This window comes from Lentinus tigrinus (assembly GCF_003813185.1).
Source record: "Lentinus tigrinus ALCF2SS1-7 unplaced genomic scaffold L226scaffold_13, whole genome shotgun sequence".
Lineage (NCBI taxonomy): Eukaryota > Fungi > Basidiomycota > Agaricomycetes > Polyporales > Polyporaceae > Lentinus > Lentinus tigrinus.
In genome coordinates this window covers 483317-509762 of record NW_027137922.1, presented here as the reverse complement: position 1 = coordinate 509762, position 26446 = coordinate 483317, and the positions used below count along the sequence as shown (strand labels likewise).

The window sequence follows — 26446 nt, the reverse complement described above, 5'->3', positions numbered from 1 at the left end:
ACGGAGTCTAGCCCGGGGTTTCTCATTCAGACGGAGCAGACCTATTATGAACGTCAGTGAATGCGTCATCTGCAGCTCGAGATAGTACGCACAATTTCAACACACTGTGAAGTCTTTCCGTTGGAAACGCGTCCGGGCGAAGGGGCTGGTGGGGGACGCGTCGTTGAAGGTGGCAAGTTGAGTAGCGCCCAGATTGTTCAAAGGTCACTAAAGCGTTGTAAGCGTGATTGAAGCCATCCAGCCTGATTATAAGCCAGAGTTATGAGAGGATACTTATTTGATCAATACTTGCTGATCATTACTTAGCTTCACGAACTCACGTTTGGCTGCCTTCACAAGCCACAGACGATAATGGATAGAATTCGAAGGCATACATGTGTGGGTGCTACAGTGAGGTTATATCCAGGCCTCAAACAGCATCTAAAGTGCACTGAATTTGAAGCTCATTGCAAGGGGAACTGCTTGTCGTTGGTATCCTACTCTACTATCTAGAAAGGGAAATTCGCGTTAGACTTTTTATCCTCGTCGCTCACGATGCCCTTCTCGATCTGCTCAGCATGAGCCTCATCAAGAAGGGGCAAAATGCTCTCATACGCGCCACGCGCCTTATACCTATAACCAATCCCGCATCAGCACCCCTCTCAACGTCAAACACGACCGACGCTCATACTCACCTCGCGACGTCCTCCGGCCAGCTCCTAATCGCACTCGCCATCCGCCCGGGCACCCCAGGCTCGCCAAGCAGCTCCTCAACCCTCGTCTGATACACCCTAATCGTAAACACCACCGCGCCCGTCTTCGGCAACCTGCGCAGCGTCTGCCTCTCCGTCCTCAGCCTGAGCGTCGCGGGGGTCGCCTCGGTCGTCTTCTGCAACCCAGGGCGCATGCCCGGCGCGATGTCCTCGGCGGTGTCCCACTGGTCGTTGATGTGCTTCGCGCGCACGTAGTCGGACATCTGCTCGCTCCCGTTCATCGTCGCCGCCCACGAGAGCTCGTCCGGGTCGACGGCGAGCAGCGAGCCCGGGGCGGGGCGCGGTGAACGCGTGTGCGCCTCTTGCACGACTTGGAAGGCGTAGTTGTTGCGCACGACGGGCTTGTCGAGCGGCATCCGCCGGATGAAGCGGTCCATGCTCATTTGCAGTTTTGTCTTGTCTGGAGAGGGACAGTAGGAGGAAGAGGGGGGGGGGGTCAGCGGGGCGCGAGTGTGGTCAGGGAGGAAACGGGACTTACATTGAGGGACGTTGCCCGAGGTGTGGATGTCTTCCATGGGCATGCCCATCTTGTCTTCGAGCCGCCATGAGCCTGCGGTGCAGTCGGAGGGTGAGCTCGCGATGACGTCGCTTCGAATGGCTATTCTGGCGCAGGCGTACCTGGGATGACGACTGCACCGGCTTGGAGGTAATAGCGTCCGTCCGAGCCTTCCATCATGATCGTGAAGTCTTCCTGGATGCTATTGAGAGACGGCGGTATGATTAGATCGGCTTCGTTCATAACCGCACTAGTACTCAAGGATGGGAAGGCTCGAACGTACAGCATGCGTGCGGCCTTCAGAGGTTCTTCCGTGTCCAGGTCGTGCGTCTCTTCGAACGGGATGATCGTGATGGTCTTGATCCTTCCCTCTCCGTACCATCCATTCTCGTCTTCGTTCTTCGAGACTGGATGGCGTGTTACGCTGTACACGTCCGGATGGCGGCGGGAGAGATATTCGGCGAGTTCATACATGAATTCTCGAGCTGTTCGCAAATTTATTCAGCTCTGGAGCAGGGACTGACAAGCTCAAGCGTTTAGAGTACTCACCAGCAAGATGGCCCGACCCCACAGCGCCCGGCTGAGCATCCCTCACCTGGACAAGGCGTTCCCCAGCGGTGCGTATGCGGTACTCGACAACCTTGTGTACTTGCGGGAAGTCGCGGTCAAGTTCGATCCACTCGTTCCAGTTCATCCCCCGGATGCCCATGGTCACACTGTCACGAAGCCACAAACGTTAACGCGCTGAACGAACTCCCGCATCGCGAACAGACACTCACTGATAGTCCCCCCATTTGAAAGGCCGATATGGAATGGGCTTGAGCGTGCTGAAGTGCTCATTGCAAGCCTCTACGCGAGGGTAATCGAACTGTGTCGGTTCCCATTCTACCGATCAAGGTGACGTTAGCCTCCGACGACCACGAACAAAACCCAGCAACACGACACTCACCTCCAGGTGCGCGCTCCTTCGCAGCCAGCCTCTTCTCCGGCAGGTCAGCAGGGGGCGTATGCGCTCGCACAGACGCGCCTCTCCGTCTCGCCCACGCCCGCTGGGCCGAATAGACGATCGCGGAGATGAGCAATCCTACGATCAAAGCGACATACTCCCTCCTCGCCGCAAACGTGGCCGCAATCAGATCCATCATCGACATCGCGCTTCAAAGCTAGCTTCAGGTTCCAGTGTCCGGATCCAACGCGTGTCCTCCAGCAGACTTCGCAAACAAGGCCCCCCCGCGATCGATCAAGGTGACGGTATACCCCAGACTCGTGTCCTGGCCACAGCGTGAGAGCAGTGGTACCACGGACTGTATGGCGCGGATGGATAGGATGGACTGTATGAACGGATGAACGGATGTTCCTGTACGGCAGAATGCAGATCGTCCCGTCCGTGCGCGGAAATGCAAGGATCGTCGGTGTCGGTGTGTCGTACAGCGAGCAGCAGGGACAAAGGTCGCAGCGCGAACGAGAACACCGCAGGCGCAGCGCAGATAGTATCTGAACGCAATCGCTCTGGAGTGTATATGTATAGCACCCCCCGGCCGCCACAAGGAAGGCAAGGGGCTCCGTGGGCACCGATCGTGTCGAGTTCGAGTCATGGAGTCACTTGGACGGCCGCATTATCGCGGCAAAATCCTCGTGCGGACGTCACTAGTTCGAATTCCTGCTCGATCGGTGTATCTGTGTCCTACGCTATCGTTCAGTGCGAGTGGAGAAGACATTGAAGGAAGCTTCGGCACCTTTCTGCACCCTGCACTCGCCGTCACCGAGCGCACATGATTCCGCCGCTACTTATGCATGCAGCAGCGACGAGCCGCTGTGCGTCGGTGTGCCGTCCGCGCCGGTCGTCGGCCAGGACATGCGCCCTCTAGGGTCCAATGCCACGAGCAGCCGACGCGAATACGCCTCCCGAATGCTTGACGTACAGCAGGGAGAGCCAGCCAGTGCCACGAGACGGAGGCGTGCGCGGCAGGTGGCAAGCCGAGAATAGCCAGCGGAAACTTTGCTCGACCAAAGAGAGAGAGAGCTTCTTGCCTCTTCCTGCCCGCCAGGTTCTCCCCAGAATCTTCGCTCCAGCGTCACGACGAGAGCTCGGATAAGCACCCCCCCACTCGTGATGCGTCGCTGCATACACGGTGGCCCAGTGACTGGGACACCTGCTGCGGACGGGCGGTGAGTAGACAAACCCAGCCACCTCAATGAAACGACGAACCCGGAACGCGGGGCCGGTGCAGCAGCACAGTGATCGACAGCCTGAGCACCGCAGGCATATGATAAACGCCCCTCCCCTGCCAGCCCAATCAGTCCTCTCCCGCCGGGCGTGGGCACCGTGCCGGCGATCGAGCGCGATCGCGTTTTCCGAGCAGTCTTTGTGGCGTCGCGTCGTGTCCAAGCTCAAGTTGTCAGTGTCTTGGCGCCAGCGCATCACGCCGCACCGTGGTTCCGGACTGAGCAAGACCTGAGCTCGGCATCGTCGGGGCGGGCCGCGGTCTTTCCGAGACCTCCTGGCGCCAGGCGATCGCGACGACGCGAGCGGCGGGTGGCGGGACGATATCCGACCGGTCAACCGGTCATCGCGCGCGGGGAAAGGACTCGTACGTCACTGTGAATCGGGCAAGGGAACGCAAAGGAAAAGTGCAGGAAAAGCAAAGGAAAACGACGAGCAAACTTGTTTACGCAAGCAAGGAAGCAAGGAAGCGACCGACAAGCATCCAATGTGTGTCGAAAGACCGTACGCAACACACGCACACGCAACACGCAGGCGGCAGCAAGGAATCCAAGAAGGAAGGAGGCGTGTTCGACGCGTCGCGACTCGCGCACCTTGCAAGGAAGAAGCGTTTCGTAACGGTCGGCTACTCCTTGCTTCCTCGGACGTCCCGACTCCCGAGCTCCGGCCTCTCCCACCTCGGACTCCAGCGCGCCCTGCGTCGTACGAAGTTCTGGGCAGGGAATTGGAATCCGCACTCCGGTCTACCGGCGGACAACGTGCGGACTTTGATCCCGGCTCTAGCAGCTCGGCGCAGAGCTGAAACACGAACCAAGTGTACCCGTCGCCCTTCCCCAGACCACAACGGCACACCATCCCTGATGCACGAGAATGGCATGCAGCGAGACTCCTTGAACTTAAGAACAAGATGGGGGGGCAGTCACACGGGTGGGCTTCTGCGACGGACCACCTGACGTGCCACTCAATCTGCGGAGGCTGTCCCGTGGGTGCACCTACGCGCCCCGCGGAAGGAAGTCTCAAGACGATGCTAGGAATGTACAGATTGGTGAAGGCAAGTCAACGCAAGGTTAGCGTTCCGCGGCCGGAGGTACGAGGAAGGGTGGGTGATGATCACGACACTCCGAGCGGAATGTGTATTGCGATGCGATAAGTGCTAGTGCCGGGACGTAAGTATGCTGGAGCCTGAGAGGGTGCGGCCATTGGCCAACGATGATGTTGCGGGGAAGCGGATAGATATGCGTGTGGATTGATGCTAATAGTCCGAGACGGCGCGAGATAGTAGTAGCACGGGCGAGGCGGCGTCCAGCAGAGTCTACACTAGGGCGAACATTCGTATACTGAAACAGTTAACGGAGCGTCACCAGTACAGTATATCCGAAACCCGAACAAAGAACGGTCAAGGTTCGATGCGGTATGGTATGGAACAGACGTAGACGTGAGTGAATCAGATGGGATGGCGTTAGGGTGGACTCGGAGGAAGGATGCTGATGGCAGTGTATAGTACCTGGGGGGGATGATAGGATACGGCACAAAGACGACGTCCGGTCCGCCCGTGGGTAGGGCGGACGGCAACAGCGTACTCGTTGTCCAATGCCAGCTGCCCGAAATGCAGCACTGACACCTTTTGGCCATTTTGACAGAGACCGACCCTGCGAAGATAAGCACCGGGATCAACTAGAACCGCCCGGTGCCGGTCTCGCAATCAGCATCTCCGCCTCCGCAACTTGACAGGCGCTACCCCGGACTTCTCCCAGTAGCCGTGGAGCTTGCCCCACTCGATACGAGTCGTCGGAGAAGGTCGGAAGCCGGGGGAGCGGAAAGGGGGAGGTCCATCGTCGCCATGTCGGTCATAGTGTGTGAGCTGGAGAGTCTATGATACACTGATGGTACATTGGTTGTGAGGGGTGGACGTGGGCGTGATGATATGTACGAGGAATGGAGCGCGTGCGGAGCGCTCACGAGGTGAAGGCGGCAGCGGTCGCAGCGAACATGTTGTGGTGTGGCTGGACATCCGGAGACACGGACTGGAAGGCGTGACCGAAGGAGCCGTACTGCATGTGGTGCTTGATGAACGGAGAGTGTGCGGATGGACGGCCAGCCTGGGCGAAGACGGAGGTAGGCTGAGCGTGCTGGTGAGCGCCCTGGAGAGATGCGAGGTAGAAGGGGTCGGTGGTGGCGAAGTGGGAGGTGTTTGGGGAGGGAAGGTCGTAGTGGGAGTGGTCGAGGGGAATCATGTGGACGGATAGGCTCGTTTTGCGCGGGCGGTATACGGACGATGATGCTTGAGGGGCACCTGACGGGGGTGGCACCGCGCGCGAGAAAGATGGAGAGGGACTGGAAGGAGAGGTCGGGCTGGCGAGGAGGAGGTCCTCTACCATGCGCTCATCCTCGTCCATCTCGTCCATCTCATGCTGGGACTCGTCGATCGAGCACCGCATCTTGGAGCTTGCAGTGCTGCCATTGCGGAGGCGCGCAGCCTCGTTGTGGTCGAGCGAGATACTGTGAGAGGGGGTACGGGAGATAGGAGTGTTTGATGGGCCCAAGCGAGGGGAGTTGAAGGGGATAGGAGAGGACTGGTGGAAGAGAGTCTGGGAGAGCTGCGCCTGAATACCCTTTGTTACACTGGGGTATACGACGAGAAGCGGCGGTGGCGGGGGACATACCTGGAGAGCGGCGAGCTCCAATGCTTCCTGGCCGATGTGGTTTGCGTTGAAGGAGGCAACGAGGTCGTCGACAGACATAGACATGATGAAGGGGGGAGGCAACAGTGGTTGGGATGGTGGAGGAGGAGAGGGGAATGCAAGATAATGCGAGCGAGAAGAGGTGCGCGAGAAGAGCTCAAGTACCCTGGCCGATCTGAAAGAATCTGAATCACGGGCCGGTCCGGTATCCCAAAGAGGAACGACCGTTCCGAGAAAAGGCGGGAAAGGGGCGTCTGCTGTGTTTCCCCCGCAATCGTCGCCGCCACCCGCTCTTCACGTCGGCCTTGTCTTCCGGGCTCTGTTCCTGCCTCCGCGTGCTCCTCCTCGCCAGTCTCAGTTGGCCACCTTGCTTGTTGCTGGCGTGCGCTGGCTATCGGTGGCCTCCGAGTGCACGTCTCCGCAGTGTTTCACCGAGGTTCCACGCTATCCGGCGTGCTAGACTCCTGCACCGCGACATGGACGAAAGCTCGCACAAAAGGAAAAGGCACAAGACCAGGACCACTCGGCATTGTCTGCATCCTCTGGGCCTCGCCCGTCTGATGCACATCCTCCGTCCCATTCGCCCTGTCAAGCCTCCGCCCAACGCTGCTTCGCCCCCTCAATGACGACGATCTGCGCTGCCCCCGTCGCCCCCAACGCTCAGGATGCCGGCGGATGCTTGTGCACGCGCGAGGCGAGACCGCTGCCTCGTTGGGGGACGCACGCCACCCGCAATAGCATTCTGGCAACGGACGCTCTTCCAGAAGCGTGTGCCACCCCGGGGTCCATCGCAGAAGTCGCCCTGCCGCCGTCGCTTGCATTCCTCCACCTCCGTTCTCTTGCGCCGCTCCCAGGCCTGCTGCGTCTCGCACGCGTCCCATTCATTGCCCTCTTCTGCCTTCGTGTCTTGTACCTGCTGACAGTCATCCACTGCGCCGGCCTGATCGTGATCAACATCCACGACGGAGACGTCTCATAGCCTCATGCTCCCCTTGACACCGTGCTCACGCCTCCCCCGCCTTCCCTGCCTACACCCTTGCCTTGGATCCGCCCGTCTCCCGTGTAATGCCAGTCCAGCCGGCGGAGGGGGAGAGGGAGAGCATCTTCGCAGCCGTGTATGGGAGCGCCACGAAGGTGCCCTGGTCCGAGCCTCCGTTGTCCTGGGCGCGCGTCTGTTCGATGCTGCGGTATGGCTTCTGCCATTCCTTGGAATCCCCCCCAGCGCCTTTCCCACTTCATTTCAAGAGGGAATCCGAGGGAATAGAGCTGTTCGCAGCCACCCCTTGGCGGCCCGCGCGGGACGGCCATACAGTCCAGGTTCGCAATAGAGCGGTCGCGATCCCACCCTCCTCCGCGACCTCCTCCTCCCGAGCCTCGAGTTCGCCAACTCCGCGCACCCTCAGCCGTCGCCAGGCCTCGAACCCCCGCTTAGTCGGTAAATCGCCGCACCCTTTCGAAGACAGGGTGCGTGTCCAGTGACATGCCCCATCCATTCCGACCATCGACGGCCGATCTGCGCTCCCCCCTACGGACATCGTGAGTCTCGCCCTCCCTGCTATGTGCTTCGGCTGCCGCCTATCTCTCCGTCCATGCGCTGCCCTGTGTGCACTTTGCTCATCCTCCGAGCCAGCGGGAGGTCCCTCGCAGATCGTCCCCCACTTTCCCTAGGCTATCGTGTAAATACCTCTGTCGGTAGTCAATCCATGTGCTTCCTCCAGTTGACGCCAACTCGTCGGCGGAAAGTGACCCCAGTCTTGGTGTGCGTGCCTATACGCCATCGGAACCTTACTCTTAGGGTTCGTCTCTCATCATTCCGCCGAGGCCCGTGCTCACCTGTACTGCACAGGTATCCGAACTAGTGTGTGGATTCACTCCCGTCAGCGGGCGCAACCCCGTTTTGCTGTAGTAGCTGTACGTCCGGTCAACAGACACGTAGCCGAGCGACGTCATACCGGGACCGCCGGCACAATGCAATGTTTCTCTAGCCCTCGATATGTATATCGACAGAGTGTCCTTCGAACATGCACGACATGCTGTTCGTGTCGAGCTGAGCTTCCCCGTGGCGCGAATGTTCGGTCTGCGCGGTGATGGTGGCAGAGGTCTGCATATCTTGGCCGTGCATGCATTGATCTCGAACTCTGAACTCAAAGCTTGCAAGCACAGCGTCTCCCAGAACGGGATCGCCTTCCTCAAGCTGCTGAACAAAAACCGGGGATGCGGCCTCTCGAGAAATTTGTATCCTCGTCCTGCTCTCCCTAATCTTACACATGTTCGTAATATCCTTCCTAGCAGCCCTTCAATGGATCAGCCTATACAAAGCCGCCAGTGCGCAGACGACGCAAGCAGTCTGTACTCCTGAGCATGCTTGGGTGAGCGTATTCTCTTCGTACGCGACGCATCACCCTGCTGATTCACATAACCATACCAGATGTTCAACTCCAAAGGGCAGAACCCCTGTTTAGTCGCTGCTTACCTCCATCTCCCGTGCGCGAAGGGGCAAAACAGTATGCTCCGTGCGTTCCTTCAGGGTGCCATCGTTGTTCACGACAATCTTAACGCAGCGAACGTCGACGCGATGACCAAGCCCACGCAATTCTACACCGCGATCAACGACGAATGCCAGTGCAACATGGTCTCGTACGCCCTCTTTCAAGCATGCCAGAACTGCCAGTTCGACAACGGGACGTCCGTGAACTCGTGCGTTCTCGTCGCAACTTGCCCCTGCAGCAGCGAGTGGTGGCTCACGCTCTCTGCCCCAGCTATTCTCGATTCACTCTCAACTGCACCACGCAGAACGTCGGGTACGCCCCCGGAGCTGCACACACGCCCGGGGTCACGGGTCTGACTGCGCCTCCACACTACATAGCTATCCCGAATCCGTCCCGGTCGGCACCGCGGTGCCTGCATGGGCGTATCAGGACGTCACGGTGAGTTTGAACTTTGGACGTCGTTGTCTATATTTACGCCTTCATCATCCTCCGCTCACATCGCGCAAGGCCACCGACGTCTTCAACCTCGCCAACGCCTCCATCGTCGCCGCACAGCGTGAGTACCGCCAAATAGCTTCTCTGTCGGACCCTCTCAGCCCCCGTCTTCTCCGGCTGATTCCCGCCGCTTCTCGCACAGGGCTCCCAGATACCACCGCAAGCCTCCCCGCTGCCTCCTCGCTGCCAGGAACGAACACCATCACAACCCAAACCTCACCCGCAACCTCGACAGAACCCAACTCCCCCTCCATCCCGCCCTCAGCAGCAGCATCATCCCAGCCCGCCAAGCCCCACACCAACGTTGGGCCGGTCGTCGGGGGCGTCGCCGGTGGCGTGCTAGGGCTCGTCCTCCTCGGCGGGATGGCCTTCTGCTATTTGCGCCGGCGCGGCATACGTCCCGTGCGCCCCTCCACTGGCGAACGGCAGACTGTGGAGCTCATGTCTCCGGTGTATTCGTCGGTGGGAAAAGGTGACGTGTGCAGGCAGTGGCAGTGGCAGCCTCAGCCTGTGGTGCCCATGACTGGGGTGACGTTCTATGTGAGTCTTTTACTTTTGTTCTTCCTGGCTGATTAGAGGTTAATTGGTTCATTTGTGTGTGGGTAGAACCCGGAGGATCCTCGCACGTACCCGTACCCGAGCGTTCCGCCTGCTGTTGCTGGAGGACGGCCGTTGTCGCTGAGAGCCCCGGTGCCTCTGGTTCAGCCGGCTAGACAGACTGCCGCACTTGCGTATTACAAGGGGCCAGTAGCAGCTGTGCTATAGATGTCGTTTCGCTTCAATGTTCAAGGCATGGTATAGAGCCGCTCACGTGTGCTACACCCTCGCTTGCAGGCTGGCAGCTTTCGCAGTAAGTCGACTGTCTTCCGTTTGAAGTGTTGACTCTTGTCAGGAAGAACGCATGCTCTCTGGGTTCAGTTGATGCGCTGCCCAGTTGTCGACAAGTTCAACGATCGTTTCGCATCGCACCCATGTGGTGTCCTGGGAGCAACTCAGAGCATAATCGATGGGCGAATCCGACGAACTGATGTTCCCCTTCCCAGCGCTGTCACGGGCGGCGATTCTCGACCACATTTATACGCTCGTGCTGCACACCGCTCCGCCTCCCCGGTCCTCGTCGTATATATCGGTATGGCGGGACACACCGACGCCCACAAGAAGAAGCGACGGAGACTCGCATAGGGAGCGTCCATCCTGCATGTGCATCAGCGAGTATCAGCGAGAAGAGCACTCATGCACAGGCCAGCGGCCAGCCTGAGGACGCTCCGGATGCCGCACGGTCCTGCGAGTGACTTATGTGGACTGGAACAGTGATAGGAACTGGTTGCACCCTTCACGGCGCTGCGCCCTTGCCCGTGCTTGCACTGAGCCTCGACGACGACGACGATGCCCTCCCCCTCGGTCCTCGCGAGCTTCGCGCTGTGTCTGTCAGCGTTCTACCTCCTCAATGTTGAAGCCCAGAGCCACCCGCCGCCCATCGCGTCGTGCAATTCGTTTGACGACCCTGCGGAATGGTCGTGGGTACGTCGTGTTCATCGCACAGAGTCTCCCGCGCCGACAAGTTAACACGAGCTCGGACTGCTGCAGATGAACAACTCCCTCGGCCAGGATCCGTGCCTCGTCGCGTCTTTCCTCCAGCTGAACTGCTTCGACCCTGCAGATGGTACGTTTCTACACTCGCAGTGACTCAGGTCGTCTGTTGCGCGCACAGGGGAGGGCTGAGATTGCGATCACAGCTGAAATCCAACCATTGGAAAACTCGGGCAGTTTCTACACGGGGCCGGGTGGGCAGAACGACTGCTTTTGCAACACGGTCGCGTACGTGTTGATCGAGGCTTGCCAGCTCTGCCAGTACGGGGTACCTACACTCATACAGCCGTGAGCACTATCCCCCTCTGTCCACTCTGTTCGATCTCTCTCATCCGCCATTGTACGCTGACTGAGGACTCTGTTCCTCCTTGCACAGATGGACCGGATATTCATCGTTATGTACCAACACAGTGGTCGGAACGTGAGTGAACATGATATCCGAGCCGTTCAGCTGGGAAGGGCGGAGAACTGTTAACTAAGACTCGCCTTCTCAACCACCAAGCTACCCTCTCGCTATACCTCTTCGGACTTCGATCCCGGCATGGGCCTACCAGAACGTGACAGTGAGTGTGGACTTGCCTTCTCCTTTATTTATGCCAGTGGTCGCCGGTCAGCACGAGCTCACTCTTCGAAGTTCACTGACAGGTTCAACGCGACGGAAGCTCAGGCGTTTGCAGCCGAAGGTGCGTGCTATGGTTCTGAATGACGGATCGATGACTGAGAGTAGACCATGTTGAAGACCACCCGGATATCAGTGGCAGCGCAATACCCTCCCTCCCAGCGTCGACTGCTACCAGCACCCCTTCGTCGACCAGCACAACCATCACTTTCTCCTCTTCCTCCTCTCCCTCCTCGAGCCGCTCATCAAGTACTACCAGCGCAGCGGCGAACACGTCCGGCTCGGGAAAGTCATCTAACGTCGGCGCCGTCGTGGGCGGAGTCGTGGGAGGCGTCCTGGGGGCCCTCTTGATCGGGGCCATCGTCCTCTTCTTGCTCTTCCGTCGCCGCAGCCTGCGTCGACGTCAGGCGCAAGCGGAGGCATCCGAGCGACCCATCTCTTCTGTCACGGACTTCGACGGCGGCGGCCATCAGCCCAGCTTGAAGCCCATGTCGATGATATCCACGCCTTCGATGATTTACGTACGTAGCGTGTCGAGCTTCGCATCATCTCCGGGCGCTGCTTGGTGCATATGCATATGGAGTCTGTCCGAGCTGACATCATTGTCCATACAGGATCCCAACGATCCCCGCACGTTCCCCACGTTTCAACAAGCGCCGCCCAGCCTGAGTCCTTCCGCCGTGAGGGCAGCATCGCCCACACCCAGTGGACTCGGTGTCGGTGTCGGTGTCGGGCAATTGTACAGCTTTCAAGGCGCGTTGCAAGGGCACTCGACTCCCAGTCACTTTGGAAGCGAACACGGTAACGGCTATGCAGCCTCGACCTACACGGGAGTCCCGGAGATATGACAGGACAAGGCGAATGATGTAACTCGAGTGGTACGAATTACGATTGTAACGTCTAAAAATGACTTATGGCTGCGGAATTCTGCGCCAAGTCCGGAGGATATTCCATGGCCCCAAAGTCGAAGCCAAAGCAGTATATATGCTATGGATATAATCTCGGATTCAACAGTAGTAGCAGACGATGAGACAGTACGGGACAACTTGAAGATCCCCAAGCAGCCAGGGCGAGGCAAACGGAAGGAGGCAGATTTGGGTGGCATCGCAGCACGCTTGAGCTTGGGTGGGTATTAAACATTATGCCTTAATATTCAAGCCTGTCACGGAACTTGCGAGTGCCCGACCCAAGGCTTTGTAGATATTTGCGCCTGTGGGCGGTTTAATTGTTCCGAGCGCGCGGCTATCATCCACTTCTCGCGAAACAAACAACCCTTTGTATCCAACTCCCCCTTTCGACACCACGCCGACTACATATTGCGAAGACTTATGTCGACGTAGAACTTCTTGCGGCGGTTTAGACCCAGGTACAAGACGATCCGAGATGATTATTAGGTGCGGCCTTGCCTGGTCCGTCTGGAGAGGTTGCCTGAACCATGGCATGCAGTGCAGAGCTGTACTTCGAGCGGCGATGAATGGCTTGTAATACCTGAGCACCCGCTCAAAGTTGCACGGGTTCTTGCTACCCCCATCAGCGCTGCTCCCACATACAAGAACGGCGACCCTATCTCGCTTGCGTGGACGTGTCCGGCGGTTTCATGCGTGTCCTATGAAGGCGTCGTCGACCTGATGGCATCCTCCGCATCCATGCCTCAACCATGTCCTTGTTACTCGCTGTCCTATGGAACGGTGTTGTCCGGTTCTCAATCGCCATGGCCCAGTCCACGGATGCAAAGTGCCAAGAAGCGTTCACTTGGGTATGTTCAAGCAGTTCGTTGGCATCTCTCTGGGTGTCGCTCATCACCACGGACCCTTTCAGATGACTAACACCATAGGCCAGGATGCTTGTCTGGTCGCAGCATACCTCTTCTACGCTTGCAATGGCATATCAGAGGGTAACGTTGAACCACACCATATAGACTGCACCTCTACTCATCACTTGACAGAGACAATACCAGCTTTTGACACAACCTTCAACATGTACGATCCGCTCACTCAGCAGGAGGATCTGGAGTGTGGTTGCAATACCGTTGTGTACTCGATCCTAATGGCATGTCAACTGTGCCAGGCAAATATAACCTACAACGTTCTCGCGTGAGTAGATCACTATATGCATACGGCTTCCGAGGTGAACTCACCTCGCCACGGATAGCTGGACAGAATATGCTCAGAACTGCGTGAACAAGACGATACTCTCGTGAGTACGCATCCTCCCCGATGTAATGTGACCGCTGAGCAGGAAAGGTAAGTTACCCACGTCCTGTTCCATCGGGAACAGCAATACCCGCATGGGCATATCAGAATGTCACGGTAAGTCGACGGATAGCGTGCGTGTCTCCTCCACTGACGGCGCGCACGTAGAAATCGAATAGGTTCAATGGATCTGAAGCACTAGACGTATCGCAACAAGGCAAGGTGTGCTGTTCAGCACGTCGAGGTCCCACTGACATCTGAGTGGGTGCAGGCCTTCCGGACACGACCGGTACCAACCTTCCTCCGATACCAACTGCCAGTGCCACTGTGAGTGTGCCCTCTTCGCGAAAGTCGAGCGATGTGGGAGTCATCGTGGGCGGCGCGGTGGGTGGTGTCCTTGGCCTCGCCCTCTTCGGAGTCCTTCTCTATCATGCTCTGCGCCGTGAGGACTACGAGCGTGTCGCGCAGGGTCAGGCTACGGAAGAGCCACCTATGTCCGCAGCCATCAGGCGTGCCCATACGCGCAGAGACACAGGGGAAACAGACAGGTCCATGTCGCTTTTGTCCACCTACACGATGCCGATATACGTGCGTGCTAGCCGCATCTGCAGTACAAACGAAGTTAGCTGACAGGTCTGCATAGAACCCAGACGACCCGAGTACCTTCCCTCCCCCTCCGACACCACCGCCATCTTTCTTCTCTCGCGCGTCCTCCCCAGCGGCGGTGGGCGCGCCGCTTGTTGGACACATGCGCACCTTCAGCGTATCAGAGAAACGCGCAAGTCCAACCATTGGCACGGCTGACTTGGCGACTCGGGCGAGCATTGGCACCCACACTCCTCCACCGCCGTTCGCATCTCGTGCACCCTCCCCTGCGGTATGCGTACCGATTGATGGCCGTACGCGTGCGTCCAGCGTGAAGGAGAAACGCTCTGGTTCAGGGATTGCCGTGGCTGATTCGAAAGCTCGTGCGGGCACCTATTAGCAGTCTGATCAGTGCAAATATGATGCCGACTCGAGCCCTTCGCGAGGCAATAATGATGTCTCTTGCTGTACGTTAGGAACTGCATGGAGCCGAGTCGTCGAGAACGAACTACTCGCCGCTCCGGCCGCGGTAGCCGTGCACTTGCGCGTCCGTCCCGGCTACCCAGTAGGGAAGCCCCGCCGACGTCTGCCGGGTAGGTTCAACGTATCATACGCACATTGTTTGGAGTATCGTAGACGGAGAGCGACAGTCCGACGACAGGTCCGATTGATTTCGAACCTTCGGGATACTTAGTCTGAAGATGACTTCGCACTGCCGCATTTTAGCGGTAGCGCCGTTTGCATCTGCGTGTTCCGCGAACCAGCCGTTCGCCTGCTTTTGATTGTCACGAAACGGCCGCGGTTGGGATGTTGTGGGATCTTGCGAATATTTCCCCCGCCAAGTGCCAAGGCACCGACACTGGCAGCCGCCGCGCATTTGGGACACGCCGCGCGGGCTCGAGGCCTGAGGCCTGTCGCCTGCCGGGTGGCCCGAAGACGCGAAAGCGAACGTCGGAGACCAAGAAGCTACTTACTTAGCGCACCATGGTCCATTGCCATCGCATCGTCCAGGCCCCAACGTCCGCGTGTCGCGGGTGTTCCTGAGCTTCTTAGCATGTGGGCGCCGGTACAGGTGTGTACTTGGTTGGTAGACCCCATGCTGACTACTTACATAGTTACATATCCGCTCGTCGCATTACGGCGGGGTCATCGGCGACTTTGACGTAGGCGAGTCTGCCGTCGATCGGGACAACTAGCCGTCCAGGTACTAAGAGCACGAGTGACGGCAGAGAGGAATCTTGGGACGGTCGCGGCATGGTCAGAGAAGGTCAGAGACCAGAACGACTACACGCGAGGTCGAGCGCGCAGAAGAACGAGTGGAGCGTTGGCTAACGCGACGCAACGTCTACTGTGCATCCTCGCCGTCCCTTGCACCTCAGCAGTGTGATCGATCTGATTCCAGTCCAACATGAAAATGCATTGTTGAAATCTACTTATGCAACTAATAAGACAGCATATACTGTAAGACGGTGCGGCGACAATGGCTACGCGATCGAGCAACAACATATAGTAAAGACAAAGAGAGCGCATTGCACGCAGCGTCAAGCACAGTATTGCGTCAGCCGCTGTGCGTACCGGGTGCACATGGGAGCAGATGCGCGCGCCCTCCGGATGGTTTTGGAAAACACGTCGGCGCCGCGAGGGGTAGCCGAGGGAGCGGAGTAATACAGGGGCGACGAGGGGGGCTCAGACAGCCTCGACGATGTGCTTGTCGGAGCTGCCGTACTTCGTCGACTGGTACTGTACAGTTCAGAGACATGGGTCTAGACGTCGAGAGTGAGGAAGGAGGGCCCACGTACTTCCAGCTCGGCGTCGTGCCTCGACTCCTTGTGGGTGTCGATCCGGATGGCGATACCAGCAGATGAGTTGTGGTCGCGTTTCTGTATGTGCGATGACGACAGTGGGTCAGCTTGCGGTTTCAACAGATCTGCGTTGCCTAGTACTTACGCTGAAAGCTGCCGTGTTGGCGTGCGACGGGTGCAAGTCGCGCAGAGAGACTGAGGTGTCTGGGGCAGCGGACGAGCCATCGCGGAGACCCTTGCGAGCGTTCAACGTGGCCATGAGAGAGTTGGCGTACACTAAAGAGAATGGTGAGTGGGGCATGCGATAATGGCGATACGAATACGTACAGCGACCGATCATGAAGAAGAAGAAGATGTAAACGAACGTATCCGGCAGAGCGAGGATGGTGATGAGCGATATGCAAGCGCAAATGCTAAATCCGAGGTGTTCACTCTAGATGTCAGCTAAACATTACGACATAAACGCACCTGGTCAACAGGCCAGTATTGACAGAGAAGAGAATCTGCGAACGCGTCAACCAAACGGTTATGCCGCATACATACAGTACTCACAAGCTTGTTGATGAGCAGGTTTGACCTGTAGCGAACGGCCATTGAGCCATACGATCGATCATTGCTGGCCATGCGACATACCTCTCGAAGCCCGTCTTGGAGAATTGAAGAATTGTGCACAGGATGAAAGCGATTACGACATCTCCAGCAGCAGCGAAGATGTTGATCGACAGCGAGAGAGCCTACGTAGTGGCTCAGCCAAGTGAGCTACGACGGTGAAAGATGAGCAGCACGCACCTTAACCTCGACGAGTTCGGCGAACGTCTCGAGCTGCAAGCCCCTGGCGGCGTACGCTATCGAGACGGCTGCAAAAAGCACAATGGCTGTCAGCGGTGAGGTACAGAACGCACTCATGCCACCCACAAAACTCCGCGGCGATCATCAACACCTAGGGACGGCATATGAGTAGGGTGTTTGCACCTCGAGTATCGGTGGGACACATACCACTGGTACGACGAGCCAGACTTTCTTCCCGCTCACTATGGTCACCGGTCAGCATTGCTTCTGTCATCACTGTTCGACTTGCTCACACTTGTAAATCCGAGCCGCGAAGAAGCTGAAGATACGTAAGCACACGGATAGCGATCGTCCCATGCCATGCTCACCTTTGGACGAAAAGGCCGGTGAACGCCTGGAAGATGACCTCGATAATGATCGTGCTGTCGAGCTATTCAGTACGGAGACAATGTCGAGAAGATGCCAGAGACACGAACCTCGAGAGTCGCGAAAGCGCGGTTACATCTCCATAGGTGGTAATCAAATACCAGTATACTGTTTGTGGACGATGAGACGCAACACCACATGGACAACCCTCATGCGAACTCACTACTATGAGATATTAGACCCTAGACGACATCAGCAACCGTGGCGGTCCTAAAAGGAAGACGATGTACTCACTTGGTGAATGGTGTCCGTAGTGCAGACCGCAGCGACCAGCAGCTTCATGTAGAGAGGGTCGCGCGGATAACGGGTGTAGTAGTAATACACCTGAGAGAGGGAAACTACCGATGTGCATTCAGAACAATCGCATGTGCCGTTTGGTTACCGAAGACACTCACCTCCATAGAACCTGTCCGCGCATTGGTCTCTATCTCATCTCCAAAATGCAAACGAAAATGGTCAGACTTACACCGCGCAGACGATGACTCCCAGGAGGAGCGGGCCCATACTAGAGACCCGTGTCAGTCGGACACCATGCGCATATACTGGACCGCATAAACTCACGTGGGGTCGAGAGGTGCCATGACGGATCGAGGTTCGAGCGGGGTAAAGCCTGGGGCTGGAACGGAGAGGGACAAAGGTTGTGGCCGCCCGATGTGGGGGTCGCCGAAACTGGCCTCGAGTTTATAAAAGGCCCCGCAGCTAAGCGTTTCCCAGCGACAAATCTGCGAAAATGAGGGGTGCTGCCGAGCGGAAGGTACCTAGAAGATTAGCTTGCGCGGAGGGTGGAACTTGGAGTGATCTCATAAATCGGGGTGATGGTCACCAGCGTCGCGCTGAAGGGTCTCGATCGACCCGGGGTTAGGCGAATCAGTTTGTGCAGCTTGCGACATCACGGCGTCCCATATTTCGCTAATGAACCCCTGGAATGTCTCGCGGGATCTAATAGGAAACCTTTGTCCTGTTCTGTACCATTACCCATTTGTGACACGTATCAAGTACTGGAATCCGAAGCCTTTGGTTCTAACAATCCTATGCAGGTTTCAGCCTGTGAGCGGTGGTCGCATGAGACGGAAATTCGTGGCGGAAATGGTAGCACGTTAACAGATCCTCACCTGCTTCCAGAAGGCGTTCAGTTGGTGAGAACGACCAGTCAGCCGAGTGATGGGTGGCGATGACTCCCCGGTAGCCACGAGTGCAGGAAGCCAAGGGCTGCTTCGTACAACCAGCGCAGCAGCAGAGCCATCCTCGGTCAATTCTGACGAGATTTGAGCCCAGTATTGCAGGGATCTCCTGCTCGTAGCCGACGCTATACAGTCCAGGATGTGAGGCGAAGGGGATGACGGGACAAGACGAGGCAGGTCAGTAGACGCTGAGCGGTCTCCCGCGGGCCGTGTGCAATTGTTTCCGAGCCATTCGCATTGATCGAGGGTACAGATGCCAGAAAGAGTTGGACTGGTCTGAAGTTCCTTGGTCATGGTTGCTAGACCTCGCGTGCCCGCCTATGCCCGCCGTGCCCGTCGTTGCGCATCAGACAGACTGATGCACGATTTTCGACTTGCTTAAACCTTTAAGAGATACGCTTTGTGATGATCTCAAGGGCCACGCACGCGGAACTAGGCTCAACTTGTAAGCTCCCCCGCGAACTTCAAGAACCATACGAACCGCCGGATGACCCTGTGCTAAGCCATTGCAGGACATTTTCTGCCATAGCGTTGGGCTCACGTGAATGAATCTTGTGCGTTCGTATGACCATTCGAGTACCACAAGTACATGCAAGTTTGCGTTCCTACATCTGACTGTGCTCGAAGCATATACGCACAAGTCTGGTTACCATGAAGGCTTATCAATACCCTGGGCACGAGTGACGAGAGGGTCTACCTCTTGCGCTGAGTACATGCATACATATGACAGTCACGACTCACAGTGCCCACCGCGCGGCCTCACAGCCATCACTATTGTCATGTTCGTGTCACAGAGATGTTCAGGTTGTCCACGGTGCACGTCCTCAGCTCGTCATATCTTTCGGTCCCGGAAACCATACTCTTGCACGCACCACAGCTCGATCAAGGTAATCCGTCAGATACAATGTGCCCAACGTGCAGCCAACAATGATATTTTGAGAATACTTGAAGAGAGATGTCGGCAACGACGGTAGGCCCGAAACAGTGCGCATGCGCCACCGACATCGAGGGGCGTGATGTAACGTTCACCTCACAACTGCCTCACAACCACCCAATGTCGTAGCACCTCGAAACGTCCTCAATCGTCCCGACCCCAACGGCAACTGGCGAAGGCGACGGCAGTTCACATATGAAGGCGAATGGCGCACCTGTCTAGTCCCGAGTCCATTCGGTAGGGGCACGTCCTGGATGCGAGAAATGCGCCAGCACCTGCAAAGGGGGTATGGAGACTGATCGCCGAGGAATGGCAGGTAACAGACGAGTCTGAAGGCAGCAGCTACAATGTCGGATGTGAGGCAGCGGTTTTAGGATGAAGGAAGGATATGATGCCGTCCGGGCGAGTCAAAAATATGGTGATGGGCGTGAATGGGCAGATGCCAACGATATCTGAAATATTCGTACGCACATGTCTGCATGGTTCCCATCTTCGAAGCGTCCCGGCGGAACCGGTACTGTGCGTGAATACGTTGCGAATTGGACGACCACTCGATGAGCCGTAAAGTCGAGGAAGGGATCAAGTGTGCTTGTGTATCGAAAGGCGAGCGAGGGGTATTGTCATGATGATGTAGGAGGTGTCACCCGGATGACCGATGAGTCCGCCGACTCCAGTGTGGACGCAGAATCGAAACCACGCGATGCCGATCGTGAAACATGCGGGTTAGCCCAGGGGTTGGCCTACGAGTGGTAGCGAGGTCGTCGTCACGAGAATGAGAGCCAAAAATCGGCCATAGACCCAGAAACAATTCTCATCGATAAGTAAGAGCTGGGGGAGAGTTACGGTGCAAGTCGTCAAAGTGGGGGCGAGAGGGAGGCTGGCGGTTGGGTGGCGCGGGCCGCAGGGAGCGTCGAGGCAGCCGGACCCCAAAACGTGATCGAGACCGCTCCTCTCGCTCGCCCCCTTCGCTTGTGCTCTCACTTCCGCCTCGTTCGATATTGGACGCTCTTGACACATTTCTCTGCTGCTCTGCTGGCTTCTTGCTTGATGTTAATCGCTCTCCTCGTCGAGCTGTGCTCATGAGCGGTCGCTCCTGAATTTGCGGTTCGAAATCCACGAGGTTGGCCGCAAACGTTCGCCCCACGTCCCGGATGTTCCTCGCTGGACTTGCGAAGCCATCCCACACGATTGCCCCGGTGGTCAACGTCATCAAGAACAGCGGGACCAGTCAGCCCCGACGGCCGGTCAGTCGCGCTGCTCCCAACTTTTGGAAAGCTACATATCCAGGAACCATGTGAAGACTGTTGCTCACGCTTCTGGCCTTGCGGTGTGTACCGCAAGGAAACGGCGCTGTGGCAAGAACCACTCTGCGCCTCGTCGCTCGTTGCGACTTCACGTCTGGTGCGTCCATTATCGGTTCCAATTATCCGGTCGCTGCTTCGCACAGTGCTCTGGTCCTGTCGAATGTTCGTCCCTCTCAAGAGATGTTCCTTCTGTTCCCTCTTGCATGTTACAGCGGCGCCCATGTCGCCCTGTTACTCTTGCTGCCTTGAAGTTTGGATGCTTGAAGCCGACAAGTCTGGATTGAGCACACATCTTGAGGCAATCTTGTTGGTCTTGTTTGAAGTATCAGACATGGGCACGCAGTATATCCATGACGGCATATGGCTTTGAGAGGTCGTAGTTGGCGAACAAAGGACTACTCACCTTTGGCGCCAATTTCGGTGCCGCCGTCAGGCGTCGTAGCGCCCGTGACGAGTTACAGCGTACCGTCACAGCCCGAAGTTACCGGGTTCCCAGGTTGGGCTTGCCAATGCGTCGCGTGATGTTGTGGATGCACAAATGCACCAGTCATTGAGAGGGAGATATGGCTCTACGGGGATATTGATAGACGGAATTGAGGGTTCACAGCTGAGAAGGCTGGCCATCCCGCTGGGCTGAGGCTGAGGATAACGGGGAACGTTGAGCAATCCTCACGTACCCCTTCTGAGCCTTTTCGCTGCCTAGCGCGTAAGCCGTCATGCTCAAGCATGTAATCTGTTTTTTCTGCCATGCTCTCTCCCCCTATGCTGCTCCTGATGAACCCTTCCTGGATTGGACTTGCGACCTGAGATCCAGTCGCAAGGCATCGTACGTCGTCCCGTCAGCTGAACACGGTATGCTGTGGCGACGCATGGATGACTAGGTCTTTGGACATGGCGAGAACTGGTGCTTGGGATAAGGCGGGCACGAAGAGATCAAAGAGGCGTCTTTGTACGATTCAGGACGGAGTTGGGTAGCGGACATTGCAGGGCTGGGCGCGTTGTGTTGATCTCGCGGGGGCATTAGGTGAGCCAAAAGCCTGAGCGTGGGTCCTGCTCCCGTAAATCACTGTCGCCTATCCTCTATTCTCCTCTAACTGGCGTTATATAATGGCGTCGCTTGCACCCGAATCCATATTCCCCCTTCTTTCCCTCCTACCACCTTCCCCTAGCTCGTCTCAACCCCTTCGTTCTTTTACGTCCCTACTTTCGCAATTTCAACCGCTACTTCTCCCTTCGTGCACGTCTTGTATTGTCGTAGTCTCTCATCACAATATATGCGACGCTCTCAACTCTCATACCCGTCGTTCACAACCGTGATGGCAATGGCCGGCCTTCCGCCTCGCAGCATCACTCGTCTCCCGACATACCGCTGCACTCATCTCGGTCGCTACCACCCCTACCCTATGGCGTCTCGGCGCGGCGGCGAGCACTACCTCATGGTACGTCGTCCTGTCTATTTCACCCTGAAGGATTTGCTGAGGGTATTCAACGCGTTGTCGACGTGTCCTGATGCAGACCACGGTCGATCGCCGGGATGTGGTCGGGAGTCTTGAGCCAATCATTGAAGAACCCGAAGTCGTCATTGCGGTAAGTCAGCTCATGTCACAGCTCATTCACAATTTGTTCATTTTGCTGACGCAGCGGTCTGTTTGCTCTAGGGTCCTGCCGTCGCATGCCAAGAGCGCCCTGACCCCGACTCCTGCCCCTACGAATCGGACTGCCCCGTGGTCGACGATGATCTTGTCCGTGAGTACGAGTACCGCCGCCACGCGGAGGCTACGGGTGGGAATCGGAGGCTTGCTGTTGCATTTGTTGTGAGTTATGCAGGGCCGTGCGTCCGGTTCACTTCGCTGACGTGTCTGCTCCAGAACATGATGTTCACCTTGCGCCGGAAGTACTACGCGCTGCTCGCCGTCGCCGACTTCTTGAAGGGCGAGGAGATGGAGACGAAGTGAGTGTTGTGTCGTTGTACCTCACCGGTTCACTGTGACGTTATGGACCTTGCCGTTCTACCCTGCTTCATTGCTAGGTAGACCAAAATGCGGCACGTTTCTTGCATGTGCCGCCCGTTCCTTGACTCGTTCCCCATAGTATACCTTGACTATCGCTCGTTGCTCCCATGCGAAAGCTCCTCTCCACTCTCTCTGTGACGCAATTGTTGGCATAAAACTCTACGTGACGACTGATGGTTGTCATCTACTTGTATCTATACTTGCTTTTTGTTTCCGGCACAGCGTACGCTGCATGCAATAGTCTGTCATTCGTGTACATACATCCCATTCTTGATTGTAGTATAGGACCACGGTCAATGGTCATCTCATCTTAGAATATGATCTTGGTATATGGCTGCCCACAACCAACAGCGCGAGCTGAATGCCTCAAAGACTTGAGACGATGTCACTTTACCGCGTCTTACTGGTCGCATGAGCGTCAGGATGGTTTGCGTTAGGTTCTTCACACATACGCGCCTGGCTGAGTATCCATCAGGTGAGAGTCCATTCGCATGACACAGAACAGCGACAACAGTAGAGACATGCAAATTCGGGACGTGGAACCATGAGAGTAGAGAAGAATCGTACACGACCTGAAGAGGGAATCTGTGAAGATAAGTAAGCCCAGGGACGGAGGAACACACATACGACTCACAGTTTGAGACTGCTGGTATGCCTAAACGAGCCATTCGACAGGGAATGAAGGTGGCTAGTGGTGATGGATATCAGGACATTGAGTTGAAGGATATCGACGTCGGGACATACAAGAGGCGCAGTGATACCATGCTTCCTCCTGCGCACCAAATAGATCTGCTGTGCTTTCTGGTGCCGTTCACGATAATCCTTGTTGAGCATTCGTATAGCATGCAACACGATGCCGGTTGCTAGAACAAAGGTCAGTGGAAGGACATAGAATGTATAGGTGAGGTTGAGTACGTACGGCGTTCCCCACGGGGCCAGTGCATGCACAGGAAGCGAATGTCTTTGAATTCTTCTGTCTGCAGGAGGTCCGGTGGCAGCCAAGTGTTCAGATAGGCCCTGGTCTCGTCATCGTAGGAAAGCGTGGGAGGATTGCCGGGCTGGAAGAAGGCGACCTTGCCGGGAAGGATCCAACGTTCGACGACCTTGCCTCCCTGAGCCTGATCTTTACAGTATGTATGGACGAGAGTGGGAGCATCGATGGCCTTGCATCGCTGGAAGTAATAGCACGCCGTGTCGAGGGGACCCATATTCTTCAAAACGGCAGGGGGGGCGTTGTATTTCAGCAGACAGAGGCGTGAAATCATGTCGAGGGTGAGGGCATAGCCCGAAATGTATATGTCAAAGACCTTCTCGGTTTTGGATGGTGGTTGCGTATCGGCGGACATGGTAGAGTGGAGGTGAACGGTACTCGAACGGCAGTATAAGAGAAGCAACTGAAGTCAACAATACATGGGCGTCTCCGGCGGTCATTGTTAAGGAGAGCTTGTACGGCCACTCCTCCCTGATAGGCGTCATCTCAGGTTCTTGTCTGGCATCGTAGAACTATATTCTGATTGCATCCACCAGTGCACTAAGTATGAAGTAGGACCTTCAGCGGCTGCGTTGTACGAGAAGCCCGCAACCAGGCTGCGGAGTGACAAACATCCTACTTCCCGATGCAGAAGTCGCGGAATACGGCATCCAGGATGTCCTCCACGTCAATGAGGCCGGAAATCTTGCCGATCGCTTGGGCAGCGTAGCGCAGTTCTTCTGCAGCGAACACGACATCCTCCGGCGCTGTCGGATGGCAAGGTTAGGGCAGAGCAGCGTTGGTATGCAAGAGGTGGACTTACGGGTATCGAGGAAGGCCTCGAGGAAATCGAGGGCGTTCTCCATATGCGCCCGATGGCGAGCGTGTGTGATCAAGGGTTCCTCGACTGCAAGGCCATTCGCCGTGAGCAGATTGTACCTGCATACCAGTGAGAAATGGTGCGGAAGAAGTGATAAGATATTTCTCGAACCTCCGGTGCAGAGCCTGGGCAAAGCTCTCCATGAAGTCCTGAGTGCCGTGGTTGGTGCTGAGACTGACCGCCCATGTAGTCCGCGAGGGCAGATTGGCTAGCGAAGACGGCGGCAGAAAATCTGTCTTGTTCAGAAGGATGAACGTATCGTCTTTGATAAGGGATTCAACAGTGGGAGGCAGTCTCAGGTCCCAGCTGCCGTCGGGTGAGCGTACGAGCACATCAGACGCTGAGAGCACGCATAACGAGATGTCTGAAGATTCCACTCTAGATGATAGTATCGTTGTTATTCACTTGGCCAGGTCAAAACATGGTGGGAGCTCACAATTGTTTCGCACGGTCGACGCCGATGCTCTCTACAATGTCGTCTGTCTTGCGAAGTCCGGCGGTGTCCGCGACAATGACAGGCAAACCGCCAATATCAAGCGAAAGCTCTAAGATATCCCGCGTCGTCCCAGGGATAGGCGTCACAATCGCGGCCTCACGCTGGGCTGCACCAAGCGTTAGGTGATGTATTCATATATCTGCTACGCAACCCACGCACCCAGGAAGTTCAGAAGGCTGCTTTTGCCAGCATTGGGTGGACCGAATATGGCCAGTCGAATTCCCGAGCGCATGATCTCTCCTCTGCGATTGTCGGAGAGGTGGTGTCGAATCGTATCGCGTAGCTTCAAAACTCGTCCTCTTGCTTCACGACTATAGCATCAGTGGCATGTTGATGCACGACGTTGCTGAAAGTTAGACCAACCTTGCTCGAAGACCCCTTCCTCGATTTCTTCTCCCTCTCCGAAGTCAATCAATGCCTCGACAAGAGCCAAGCATTGTATGGTCTCGTTTCGGAGCGCTTCTAGGCGAGCCCTGGTAGATCCCTACTCAGAGCTATTCAGAAAGTTTCTCAATTCTCACTTGAGTGCTAACGCAACGTACTCCAGCGGTTCGCAAGGCCAGCTTTCGTTGGCTTTCCGTCTCAGCGTCGATGAGGTCTCTCAAGCCTTCTACTTGGGTGAGGTCAAGACGACCGCCTTCGAAAGCGCGTCTCGTGAACTCTCCTCGTTCAGCGGGACGACAAAATGGGAAGAACGAGATGGCATTCAGCACTGAGGATATGATAGCGCGCCCCGAGTGTACATGCAGTTCAAGCACATCCTCTGTAGTGAATGACCTCGGTCCTAGAGACGCAGCAAGCGGATTAGGTTACTGGGAAAGTCTTGTCCTGTGCGTACAGAGGAGGCTCACCCTTGAAGAACACCGCAAGTCCGTCGTCCAGTACTTCGCCCGAACCAGGATGCACGATCTCGCCGCGGTACATCTTCCACGGCTCCGGCTCGCATTCTTTCGCTTTCCCCTTGCCCGCGTGTCGCGTCTTCACCAATCCTCTCCAGACTTGTAGAGCATCTGGGCCCGATACCCGGATGACGGCGACTCCAGCTTTGCCAGGGGGAGTGGACAGCGCGTAGATTGTCCGTCTCTGTGCGTCCGACAAGACAAGTCCCGGGGTCTTCTCTTCGACGGTCCCAGCAAGGTGAGAAGGCCTATCCGCAGCCAAGGACGGGGTTGTGTACAGCCTGTGCGGGCCGAAGGCTCTGACGTCGCGGCGAGAGCTAGCATTCGCGAGGCAGTGCGCGCTGCCGTTCTTGGTGTCTGGTTTTCTGGAAAGCAAGTGTGATGCCGCCGCAGAGCGTATATATGGAGCGAGAGAAGAGCAGGCAGTGCGCGAACCCGAGACCATTCTGCTAGACAAACTTCCGCACACCGCCATGGCTGTCCTCGCCGTCGTGCACAGCGCCGACGCCTGTGTGGTCTTCGTGCAAGAGCAGTACGGTAACGAAATGGGCGCCGAGCGCGGTCTCGTTTCGAGGCGAAGTTCCCACGGCGTCTACAGTACTGCAAGCTCTTTAGTCCGGTCAGCTGCAA

The 26446-nt window shown here is 56.8% G+C and overlaps 13 protein-coding genes across 13 annotated transcripts; 4 read left to right on the top strand and 9 right to left on the bottom strand.

The window, feature by feature from the left end:
* Nucleotides 1-488: 488 nt before the first annotated feature.
* L226DRAFT_545970 (uncharacterized protein) lies at nucleotides 489-2399 on the bottom strand (the record flags this gene model as incomplete). The annotated part of the gene is made up of 8 exons (XM_067682382.1): nucleotides 489-612; nucleotides 675-1152; nucleotides 1231-1302; nucleotides 1371-1450; nucleotides 1532-1733; nucleotides 1798-1964; nucleotides 2028-2133; nucleotides 2198-2399. The coding sequence occupies 8 exons, from the start codon at nucleotides 2397-2399 to the stop codon at nucleotides 489-491; spliced, it is 1431 nt and encodes a 476-aa protein (XP_067535128.1).
* On the bottom strand, nucleotides 2373-2941 carry L226DRAFT_77516 (uncharacterized protein). Its single transcript, XM_067687235.1, has one exon. It carries the CDS (start codon nucleotides 2841-2843, stop codon nucleotides 2418-2420), a length of 426 nt encoding a protein of 141 aa, XP_067535127.1. The 5' UTR covers nucleotides 2844-2941; the 3' UTR covers nucleotides 2373-2417.
* Nucleotides 2942-3757, bottom strand: L226DRAFT_77552 (uncharacterized protein). Its single transcript, XM_067687236.1, has one exon. The coding sequence runs from the start codon at nucleotides 3668-3670 to the stop codon at nucleotides 3113-3115; it is 558 nt and encodes a 185-aa protein (XP_067535126.1). The 5' UTR covers nucleotides 3671-3757; the 3' UTR covers nucleotides 2942-3112.
* Nucleotides 3758-5427: 1670 nt separating this feature from the next.
* Nucleotides 5428-6219, bottom strand: L226DRAFT_523385 (uncharacterized protein; the record flags this gene model as incomplete). Its single annotated transcript, XM_067678813.1, has 1 exon — nucleotides 5428-6219. One exon carries the CDS (start codon nucleotides 6217-6219, stop codon nucleotides 5428-5430), a length of 792 nt encoding a protein of 263 aa, XP_067535125.1.
* A 181-nt stretch (nucleotides 6220-6400) lies between these two features.
* Nucleotides 6401-7126, bottom strand: L226DRAFT_77497 (uncharacterized protein). Its single transcript, XM_067687234.1, has one exon. The coding sequence runs from the start codon at nucleotides 7032-7034 to the stop codon at nucleotides 6582-6584; it is 453 nt and encodes a 150-aa protein (XP_067535124.1). The 5' UTR covers nucleotides 7035-7126; the 3' UTR covers nucleotides 6401-6581.
* Nucleotides 7127-8217: 1091 nt separating this feature from the next.
* On the top strand, nucleotides 8218-9908 carry L226DRAFT_613384 (uncharacterized protein). Its single transcript, XM_067686502.1, has 8 exons — nucleotides 8218-8252; nucleotides 8312-8522; nucleotides 8582-8657; nucleotides 8715-8850; nucleotides 8913-8954; nucleotides 9020-9080; nucleotides 9150-9677; nucleotides 9744-9908. Exons 2-8 carry the CDS (start codon nucleotides 8421-8423, stop codon nucleotides 9900-9902), a joined length of 1104 nt encoding a protein of 367 aa, XP_067535123.1. The 5' UTR covers nucleotides 8218-8252; nucleotides 8312-8420; the 3' UTR covers nucleotides 9903-9908.
* A 615-nt stretch (nucleotides 9909-10523) lies between these two features.
* On the top strand, nucleotides 10524-12224 carry L226DRAFT_560717 (uncharacterized protein; the record flags this gene model as incomplete). The annotated part of the gene is made up of 8 exons (XM_067683382.1): nucleotides 10524-10658; nucleotides 10725-10800; nucleotides 10874-11015; nucleotides 11104-11148; nucleotides 11230-11290; nucleotides 11362-11410; nucleotides 11467-11867; nucleotides 11961-12224. The coding sequence occupies 8 exons, from the start codon at nucleotides 10524-10526 to the stop codon at nucleotides 12192-12194; spliced, it is 1143 nt and encodes a 380-aa protein (XP_067535122.1). The 3' UTR covers nucleotides 12195-12224.
* A 1134-nt stretch (nucleotides 12225-13358) lies between these two features.
* On the top strand, nucleotides 13359-14622 carry L226DRAFT_77477 (uncharacterized protein). The gene is made up of 6 exons (XM_067687233.1): nucleotides 13359-13439; nucleotides 13498-13542; nucleotides 13595-13655; nucleotides 13707-13755; nucleotides 13810-14126; nucleotides 14182-14622. Exons 1-6 carry the CDS (start codon nucleotides 13393-13395, stop codon nucleotides 14521-14523), a joined length of 861 nt encoding a protein of 286 aa, XP_067535121.1. The 5' UTR covers nucleotides 13359-13392; the 3' UTR covers nucleotides 14524-14622.
* A 664-nt stretch (nucleotides 14623-15286) lies between these two features.
* On the bottom strand, nucleotides 15287-15769 carry L226DRAFT_77381 (uncharacterized protein). Its single transcript, XM_067687232.1, has one exon. It carries the CDS (start codon nucleotides 15651-15653, stop codon nucleotides 15408-15410), a length of 246 nt encoding a protein of 81 aa, XP_067535120.1. The 5' UTR covers nucleotides 15654-15769; the 3' UTR covers nucleotides 15287-15407.
* L226DRAFT_535433 (uncharacterized protein) lies at nucleotides 15732-17905 on the bottom strand. The gene is made up of 18 exons (XM_067680908.1): nucleotides 17702-17905; nucleotides 17607-17645; nucleotides 17536-17546; nucleotides 17375-17478; nucleotides 17304-17322; nucleotides 17191-17248; nucleotides 17083-17136; nucleotides 17008-17033; nucleotides 16922-16956; nucleotides 16841-16865; nucleotides 16715-16782; nucleotides 16559-16659; nucleotides 16478-16502; nucleotides 16394-16428; nucleotides 16253-16338; nucleotides 16071-16201; nucleotides 15923-16003; nucleotides 15732-15863 (listed from the first exon to the last, which is right to left on the bottom strand). Exons 1-18 carry the CDS (start codon nucleotides 17719-17721, stop codon nucleotides 15810-15812), a joined length of 972 nt encoding a protein of 323 aa, XP_067535119.1. The 5' UTR covers nucleotides 17722-17905; the 3' UTR covers nucleotides 15732-15809.
* Nucleotides 17906-21875: 3970 nt separating this feature from the next.
* L226DRAFT_571428 (uncharacterized protein) lies at nucleotides 21876-22514 on the top strand (the record flags this gene model as incomplete). The annotated part of the gene is made up of 4 exons (XM_067684552.1): nucleotides 21876-21998; nucleotides 22075-22146; nucleotides 22218-22373; nucleotides 22428-22514. 4 exons carry the CDS (start codon nucleotides 21876-21878, stop codon nucleotides 22512-22514), a joined length of 438 nt encoding a protein of 145 aa, XP_067535118.1.
* A 513-nt stretch (nucleotides 22515-23027) lies between these two features.
* L226DRAFT_613380 (uncharacterized protein) lies at nucleotides 23028-23936 on the bottom strand. The gene is made up of 4 exons (XM_067686501.1): nucleotides 23491-23936; nucleotides 23316-23434; nucleotides 23206-23259; nucleotides 23028-23156 (listed from the first exon to the last, which is right to left on the bottom strand). The coding sequence occupies exons 1-3, from the start codon at nucleotides 23915-23917 to the stop codon at nucleotides 23227-23229; spliced, it is 579 nt and encodes a 192-aa protein (XP_067535117.1). The 5' UTR covers nucleotides 23918-23936; the 3' UTR covers nucleotides 23028-23156; nucleotides 23206-23226.
* Nucleotides 23937-24047: 111 nt separating this feature from the next.
* Nucleotides 24048-26430, bottom strand: L226DRAFT_77303 (tRNA modification GTPase TrmE). The gene is made up of 8 exons (XM_067687231.1): nucleotides 25769-26430; nucleotides 25460-25701; nucleotides 25281-25401; nucleotides 25077-25220; nucleotides 24858-25023; nucleotides 24533-24799; nucleotides 24365-24480; nucleotides 24048-24308 (listed from the first exon to the last, which is right to left on the bottom strand). Exons 1-8 carry the CDS (start codon nucleotides 26289-26291, stop codon nucleotides 24178-24180), a joined length of 1710 nt encoding a protein of 569 aa, XP_067535116.1. The 5' UTR covers nucleotides 26292-26430; the 3' UTR covers nucleotides 24048-24177.
* Nucleotides 26431-26446: the final 16 nt, after the last annotated feature.

What these genes read in the sequence shown, in the direction of transcription:
- L226DRAFT_613384 (XM_067686502.1), top strand. Translation starts at nt 8,421, where the DNA reads ATGTTCGTAATATCCTTCCTAGCAGCCCTTCAATGGATCAGCCTATAC. An exon ending in AACGGGACGTCCGTGAACTC is followed by an intron (nt 8,851 to 8,912) that starts GTGCGTTCTCGT and finishes TCTCTGCCCCAG; the next exon opens with CTATTCTCGATTCACTCTCA. An exon ending in TGACTGGGGTGACGTTCTAT is followed by an intron (nt 9,678 to 9,743) that starts GTGAGTCTTTTA and finishes GTGTGTGGGTAG; the next exon opens with AACCCGGAGGATCCTCGCAC.
- L226DRAFT_535433 (XM_067680908.1), bottom strand. Translation starts at nt 17,721, where the DNA reads ATGGCACCTCTCGACCCCAC. An exon ending in GCGCTTTCGCGACTCTCGAG is followed by an intron (nt 17,137 to 17,190) that starts GTTCGTGTCTCT and finishes ATAGCTCGACAG; the next exon opens with CACGATCATTATCGAGGTCA. An exon ending in ACCGGCCTTTTCGTCCAAAG is followed by an intron (nt 17,034 to 17,082) that starts GTGAGCATGGCA and finishes ACGTATCTTCAG; the next exon opens with CTTCTTCGCGGCTCGGATTT.
- L226DRAFT_77497 (XM_067687234.1), bottom strand. Translation starts at nt 7,034, where the DNA reads ATGGGACGCGTGCGAGACGCAGCAGGCCTGGGAGCGGCGCAAGAGAAC.
- L226DRAFT_77477 (XM_067687233.1), top strand. Translation starts at nt 13,393, where the DNA reads ATGGCATGTCAACTGTGCCAGGCAAATATAACCTACAACGTTCTCGC. An exon ending in GGGCATATCAGAATGTCACG is followed by an intron (nt 13,656 to 13,706) that starts GTAAGTCGACGG and finishes GCGCGCACGTAG; the next exon opens with AAATCGAATAGGTTCAATGG. An exon ending in ACTAGACGTATCGCAACAAG is followed by an intron (nt 13,756 to 13,809) that starts GCAAGGTGTGCT and finishes GAGTGGGTGCAG; the next exon opens with GCCTTCCGGACACGACCGGT.
- L226DRAFT_77516 (XM_067687235.1), bottom strand. Translation starts at nt 2,843, where the DNA reads ATGACTCGAACTCGACACGATCGGTGCCCACGGAGCCCCTTGCCTTCC.
- L226DRAFT_613380 (XM_067686501.1), bottom strand. Translation starts at nt 23,917, where the DNA reads ATGTCCGCCGATACGCAACCACCATCCAAAACCGAGAAGGTCTTTGAC. An exon ending in CTGGCCCCGTGGGGAACGCC is followed by an intron (nt 23,435 to 23,490) that starts GTACGTACTCAA and finishes CCTTTGTTCTAG; the next exon opens with CAACCGGCATCGTGTTGCAT. An exon ending in ATGGTATCACTGCGCCTCTT is followed by an intron (nt 23,260 to 23,315) that starts GTATGTCCCGAC and finishes CATCACCACTAG; the next exon opens with CCACCTTCATTCCCTGTCGA.
- L226DRAFT_77552 (XM_067687236.1), bottom strand. Translation starts at nt 3,670, where the DNA reads ATGCGCTGGCGCCAAGACACTGACAACTTGAGCTTGGACACGACGCGA.
- L226DRAFT_77303 (XM_067687231.1), bottom strand. Translation starts at nt 26,291, where the DNA reads ATGGCGGTGTGCGGAAGTTTGTCTAGCAGAATGGTCTCGGGTTCGCGC. An exon ending in TGGCCTTGCGAACCGCTGGA is followed by an intron (nt 25,402 to 25,459) that starts GTACGTTGCGTT and finishes AGCTCTGAGTAG; the next exon opens with GGATCTACCAGGGCTCGCCT. An exon ending in GGAAGGGGTCTTCGAGCAAG is followed by an intron (nt 25,221 to 25,280) that starts GTTGGTCTAACT and finishes ATAGTCGTGAAG; the next exon opens with CAAGAGGACGAGTTTTGAAG.
- L226DRAFT_77381 (XM_067687232.1), bottom strand. Translation starts at nt 15,653, where the DNA reads ATGCGCTCTCTTTGTCTTTACTATATGTTGTTGCTCGATCGCGTAGCC.